This window comes from Aotus nancymaae, unplaced genomic scaffold, assembly GCF_030222135.1.
Source record: "Aotus nancymaae isolate 86718 unplaced genomic scaffold, 86718_ANA_hifiasm-v0.15.2.pri h1tg000015l_0, whole genome shotgun sequence".
NCBI lineage: Eukaryota > Metazoa > Chordata > Mammalia > Primates > Aotidae > Aotus > Aotus nancymaae.
In genome coordinates, this window is record NW_026988426.1 from 7643221 (window position 1) to 7649872 (window position 6652).

At 41.0% G+C, this 6652-nt stretch overlaps 1 protein-coding gene across 2 annotated transcripts in view; it reads right to left on the reverse strand.

Moving 5' to 3' along the window:
* Nucleotides 1-5786, reverse strand: part of CLINT1 (clathrin interactor 1) — a 72249-nt gene extending 66463 nt beyond the window's left edge. For both annotated transcript variants that reach the window (XM_021675971.2, XM_021675970.2), the window contains exon 1: nucleotides 5571-5786. In XM_021675971.2, coding sequence (XP_021531646.1) covers nucleotides 5571-5611 — 41 coding nt within the window. In that variant the 5' untranslated portion in view covers nucleotides 5612-5786. The remainder of the gene's footprint in view (nucleotides 1-5570) is intronic.
* Between the last annotated feature and the right edge of the window lie 866 nt (nucleotides 5787-6652).

Consider the following 6652-nt stretch of genomic DNA (forward strand, 5'->3'; position numbering starts at 1 on the left):
TATGTAGACTAAACTTAATCTTAGGAGAGAGTACTCACTGAAAATAATGATTTCATGAAGATACAGTTCCTACATACTTATAAATAACCTAGTCTGTATCTTTATTTTCTCAAACACTCTATTCCTTTGATTTTTCTAGTGTTATACTATTTTGTGTATAACAGTAATAATACTAATAGATGTTTCAAGAGTTTATTGTTTGTCAATTAGCCAGGCATGGAGGCAGGCACCTGTAATCCCATCTACTCAGGAGGCTGAGGCAGGAGAATTGCTGGAACCTGGGAGGCGGAGATTGCAGTAAGTTGAGATAGCACCACTGTACTCCAGCCTGGATGACAGAGCAAGTCTCCATCTCAAGAAAAAAAAAATACAAAAAAAGATTCAACTGTGGAGCCATATTGTGAAACCTTGGAGTACTAACAAATGGCACTCAAAATAAAAAAGGCTAAGTACTTTCAATGGACGTATCAGTAAGTAGATAAGAAACTGCTTGTAAACTAATACTAAAGCGTGCAAGAAAACATAAGAGGCAGTTAAGTGCTTTTTAAAAGCACCTTGACGGTAGTACTAAACAGATTAAATTACAGAAAATTACCTCTAAGAAATGCTAGCAGAAGATAAACCAAACTCATCTTTCTTTGGAATTAAATTCTTAATATTTACTTGTGTCCAGTTACTAGAAAAGGAGGAGGATAATTAATTCATTGTTTCAGCAATAACAATTACTTACAATTGGTTCAAGGAAAAGTTGACATTGGAAAGTCTAGTAAGCTGACAATTATCTTACTATCTCTGCCTTCAAATTCCAAGAAGCAAACTGAACAGAGATTTACTGATAAGGAAAATAAAGGGGACAACAGCTGAAGACTAAAAGAAAAGAAAAACAAATAATCTGTTCAAGTTGTAGTGTATTTGTAGAGGTAAGGTTCTTGAAGGTAGGTATTTTATGTTTCAAGTTCAGAAAATAGAGTACTAGACCAGATGCAATGGCTTCTGCCTGCACTTTGGGATGCTGAGGCAGGTGGACTGCCTGAGCCCAGGAGTTCAAGACCAGCCTGTTCAACACTGCAAGAACTCTTCTCTACAAAAAGATTTTTAAAAATTAGCCAAGCATGGTGGCACGGTTGTGGTCCACCCTGCAGTATGCATGTTTGCGTCACTGTGCTCCAGCCTGGACAACTGAGTGTGACCCTGTCTCAAAAATAAAAAATAAAAAAAAAAACTAGAGCATGAATCCAATAAATAAAAAATGTATTATGTGTTGAAATAAAGAAATGTACTATTCTTTATAAATGCAAAAATTTCTCCCTCTGGAGTCAGGAGACTAGAACAATAGTTTTTACAGCTCTACATTATCTAAACATTTAGGATCTAAAACCAAGCAAATATACATCAATAAAAATCAACTTATGAGGGAAAATGCAAGCTACCCTTAGGAGAATAACTTAAAATGGATATCCATAGCTGTTGCCTTAGGACCTCAGCCAGAGCTGTTTGAATTATTATCATAAAAAGGGCCATGGAGGCTGGGTGTGGTGGCTCACATCTGTAATCCCAGCACTTTGGGAGGCCAAGGAAAGTGGATCACCTGAGGTCACAAGTTCGCGATAGGCCTGGCCAACAAGGTAAAACCACATCTCTACTAAAAATACAAAAATTAGCCAGACATGGAAGCAGGTGCCTATAATCTCAGCTACTTGGGAGGCTGAGGCAGGAGAATCACTTGAAACTGAGAGATAGAGATTGCAGTGAGCTGAAATCGAACCACTGCACTGCAGCCTGGGGGACACAGTGAGACTCTGTCTTAGAAAAAAAAAAAAAAAAAAAGAAGCATTGATCAAATAGATTTACTGCTAATATTACTCCCTGCAAGGAAAGAGAAGGATTCACTGAGCTTGAACAAGTAAGTAGCAGTTTGGATATACTACTACCGTGTCACCTTCATTACATTACTCAAATCTGGAGAGAAAATAGAACTGCAGCAACTTTCAATTTTACCATGCATACATAGGATGACAAAATATAAACATGTCCAATTTTATTACAGCCACAGGTAATGGAAGACAGGTCACAGGATGACAATGGTTAAGCTAGTGTTCCTAGTTGATGGGAATAGTGCCACTTATTCTTTTCTGCCACATCGCCTTTTATGCAACTTGACTATGAGTGGGAAGATACTGGCACTCCAAGCTCTGGCAGGCCTATGGCTTTATCTGCTTCCCCTCAGTTCCACAATGTTCTGCAAAACAAATCCCTCTACTATCACCAGGAGATGCAGCAATTGTGGAAAATACACCCCACTTCCAGAAAAAGTCTTCAGTGTCTTAAAAGCCAATGTCTGAAATACATCATTATCATTTTGGGTGGCCGAGGTGGGTGGATCACCTGAGGTCAGGAGTTTGAGACCAGCCTGGCCAACATGGCAAAACCCCGTCTCTACCAGAAATATACAAATTAGCTGGGTGTGGTGGCAGGCGCCTGTAATTCCAGCTACTAGGGAGGCTGAGGCAGAAGAATCACTTTAACCCTGGAGGTAGAGGTTGCAGTGAGCTGACTGCGCCACTGCACTCCAGCCTGGGCGACGAGAGTGAAACTCCATCTCAAAAAAAAAAAAAAAATACATAACTAAACTCAAGAACTGCTACCATACTGAATCTAAGAGTGGCTCCAGGAAACACATTTTTCAAGAGTATATTTTTTTTCTGAAGTAAAACCTCACTGGGTATCAACATACACTAAAAGTCCTAGTCTTCCTGAATCATGGTCTGTATTTACTGCATAAAATATTTAAATGTAACATTTACTGATTACCACTTTTTAAGAAAATTTCCCATTTTAGCCTAAATTGTCTACAGAGGATAATGACTCCAGAATTTGCCTGCTATTGTAAAAATTAGTTCCAACTATTTTTCCTTGATGGAAATGCATTTCTCCAATAGCCATCAAAGGTGGAAAAAGTCTTACTCTAGCCAGGTCCCCTCATCTTACAGATAAGGAACCCAAAGTCTGGAAATTCATATGATTCTGCCTCAAATCATACATACAGCTAATTAAAAAGGCAATGCCAGAATATGAACCAGACAGCCAAACCCCCTAACCCTTCTCTCATATAAGCCCTCATTTGATTGATCCAACTATCTGAACAGTCCTTAATCACTTCATTGTTTCTTCATTTGCAAGTTCCTTCATCATTTTATCCCTCTGATAATCAGAGCAGTCATTCTATGGATCTGCTGCACCTCTATTATGGTATTAGGTGCACAGTCTAACAAATCCACAGTTCTGTAAGATGCTTACATTTTGGGGGAAGAATTTTTTCTCTTCTTGTCAGTGAAAGATAAAAATTAAAATCCCGAGTACTCATCAGTAAATTAACCTCATGTTCTAACCTTAATATGTGTCAGACACCCACAAAAGCCTTAAAAAGTCCTTGGTAGCAACATTCTTCTATGTTCTTGAATAATTTGGTTCAAGTCTACATCCTAAATTGGGTAGTACAAAGACAGATATTATTTTTCAGCAATAGTTTTGCCAGCAGAATGGTAACTACTTGCATGGCAAATTTAACCTAAAGCACGTAACAAGTGTGATAAGCAAATATGAAAGGTACAACAATAGCAGGAATACTGCCTTGAACATGAACAATGTACAGCCTCTTCAAATTTTTGAGTACCACAGATTTAGTCCTCTAAGAGAACAAGGTGTTTCTTAGTGGTTTTATTCTGCTGACCTCACTCAGAAATAAGGAGGCAGTGCCAGGCATAGTGGTGCATGCCTGTAGTCCTGGCCACTCGGGAGGGAAAGGCGGGATGATCACTTGAGCCTAGGAGTTAGAGGATGCAGTGAGTTATGATCGCACAAAAGACTGAGACTCCATCAAAAGAAAAAAAAAAGTAGCTTTGAAGTCTTCTTTTGGCCTTTAAAAAACTATTTAAGTTGATATCCTAATCTTTACACAATATACTCAAAAAAATGCCAATGATCCTGGATCTGGAAAAGAACTATTAGTTTATTTCATCTTTGGTAAGCAAAAGCAAAGAATATATAAACAGCTAAATAGTCCGAAATAAATAGCAGAGGCCTCAACAGCCAAATGAGTAGTTGTAAAGAAAAATCATTAAAGCAAATAACTTCTCAAACTTGGAGCTTCTCAAAGAGGTTTATCTTATCTCACTCTAAATGCAAAACATTTGCTAGTTTCAAAAGTACACTGATCTTAACATATTATGTTAAGGGCTTCATGTGCAATATAATCCCTTAACCCTTAAGCCTCACCACAACATTCTAAGGTAGGTATCACTGCATTTTCATTTTGCACCAGAGAAAACTAGGGCACTGTGAGGATGAGTAACTTCCCCAAGCTCTGCAGGTTCTGAAACCCATGCTCCTTAGGCACTCTATTGCCTTCTTGGTAGCATAGAAAATATAAAAATATGGTCACGCTCTAAGTTCTAACTGATGCATCAGATAAGGCACTGGAAATTATTTTGTTTTCTGGTGTTAACAAAACAGTTTGCTATCTATACTTCCTGATTTTAGGTTAGGTAGGTGGCACAAATGAACTGTTTTTCTCACCATACTTATTGCATAATCACTAAAACCTAAAAGGAAGAGGACTGGTTAAATTCTTAAACTTTATTTCCTGCTGGCCTAGAAGGCCTTACTTAACCACTGTATATCTGATATACTCATTTTAAATGTTAAGGTTTTCCTTGTGCAAGTAAGAGACTAAAGTTATTTCAGTCTTAAAGGAAATCAACTACGTACTGGTCTTTTTAACTGCTTTTAAAAGCAGATCAACAGGATATAAACCTGGGTTGTTTTCCTCTTAAGGGGAAATTTCTTAAAGACCTCTTAATTTAATCGAATGGAACAGGTAGCACACCAAAAATGATGTGTAGTGGAAAATCACAAGAAGTGTAGAAGTGTAGAAGAAAATCACAAGAAGTTATATAGTGATCTACTTTCACTAGTGTTAGAAAAGCAAAGGATGAGTCTCTTCTTGAGTAATTTCAGCCTTACCACAATAGCCACTTGTTACACTTACCACCCACTCCAACACTTCAGGTTCATTAGGAATTAAGAAGAGGCCAGGAAGGTAAAAGACACACCCCAACCAGGTCTAAGGTCTCTCCGTACTACACCCCGAGAGACACAGAGAACCAGTGCATTGTGCTCCCTACTCCCAAACCTTCCCTGCTGCCCAGGAGGCAAAGCCCACAGCCTGAGGTTAAGACAGTCCTCCGGCCAGGGCAGTGACCCAGCTGCAGACAACCGGCCCCCTCTGACCAAAGCGTCGGCACCCAGGGGTTGGAATAGGGGAAGGGACAGGAAGGCCTGGAAAGGAGAGAAGGGTGGCTAAGAGGACGTTTTTAAAACGAGGGAGGGTCCCTCCCCAGCCTCGCAAGCGGGGATGAGGCCCGGGGCCGGGAAGGAATGGGTCGCCGCCATGATGGGGCTGGCAGAGCCGGGGGGCGTGACGCGGGCAACCCCTCGCCCAAGGCCAGCTCTCTCTCCCAGTAACCCCTTCCCTGAGTGGGCCTCGGCCACAACTGCCCCCCGATACTCACGCTTTGTCCACCAGCTCGCGCACCTTCCACATGTTCAACATCGTGCCCCGCGTGGGACTGGCCGCCGCCTCCCTCTCCTGCTCCCCACGGATCCCGGAACACTTCCGTGCCGGGGCAGTTCCAGGCCGGGGTCACCGCCGCCCGCCGCCTCGAACTCCCCCAGTCAGCACCTTCCTTTGCCACAGCAGCGGCGCCCCCGGTGACACGTCGAGACGCGGCAGCAGAGGCGCTGCGTGGAGCGGAAGTATCCGACTTTCCGCCGCTGCGCGCGGGACATGCCGGGACTTGTAGTTTCCCTGCGTACCGAGCGGGGCCAGTTCAGTTGCAAGAGCTGAACGGAGTTGGGATGGTTTCTCTTAAGCTCTCCACGTCACTTGCTCCAGACCTACCGAGCCAGAAATTTTGGAGGTGGGGCCCAGCGATCTGCTCTTTAACAAATCCTCCAGGTGATTCTGATCACGCTCAAGTTTCAGAACCACTGGTGCAGGATCTAGTCACATTCAAACACTCTTTTCAAATGTAAGGCGGTATTGCTATGTTATTAGTAATGATTATACAGAAGTATGATTGGCATATGTATTTCTCATCAACAGACACATCACCCTATTTATTTCCCAATGCCAAAATATACTTAGATCTCTAGGCCTTAGTTTCCACCCCTGTAAATTGAAGAACTTGTATTCTAAATCCTTTTCCACTCTAATTCTATGATACAGTGTTTTATATTTAGACAACTACCTGAAATCCTTGTTAAATACTTTATTATTATCCTCCGAAACTGAGTTCACACTGCATGTGAAACTAAAAAGCCAACATTATGTATACACTCACACATACACATATATGTATTTCATAAATCAGACATTCAAGGGCTTGACAGGTTTGTGTTTTTTAAACATAAATATGCACACTGCTTTCATTGCTTTGTTGCAATGGTTGTCATCACTTCCTTTCCCACTTACTCATTTTTATCAATGCTCATGTTAAAGCTTCAAGCAACCTTAAGTTTCATTTGATCCATCTGCTGAAATTGAACAGTTCTTTTCATTCTACAAATATTTATTGAGCATTTTGTATGTGCC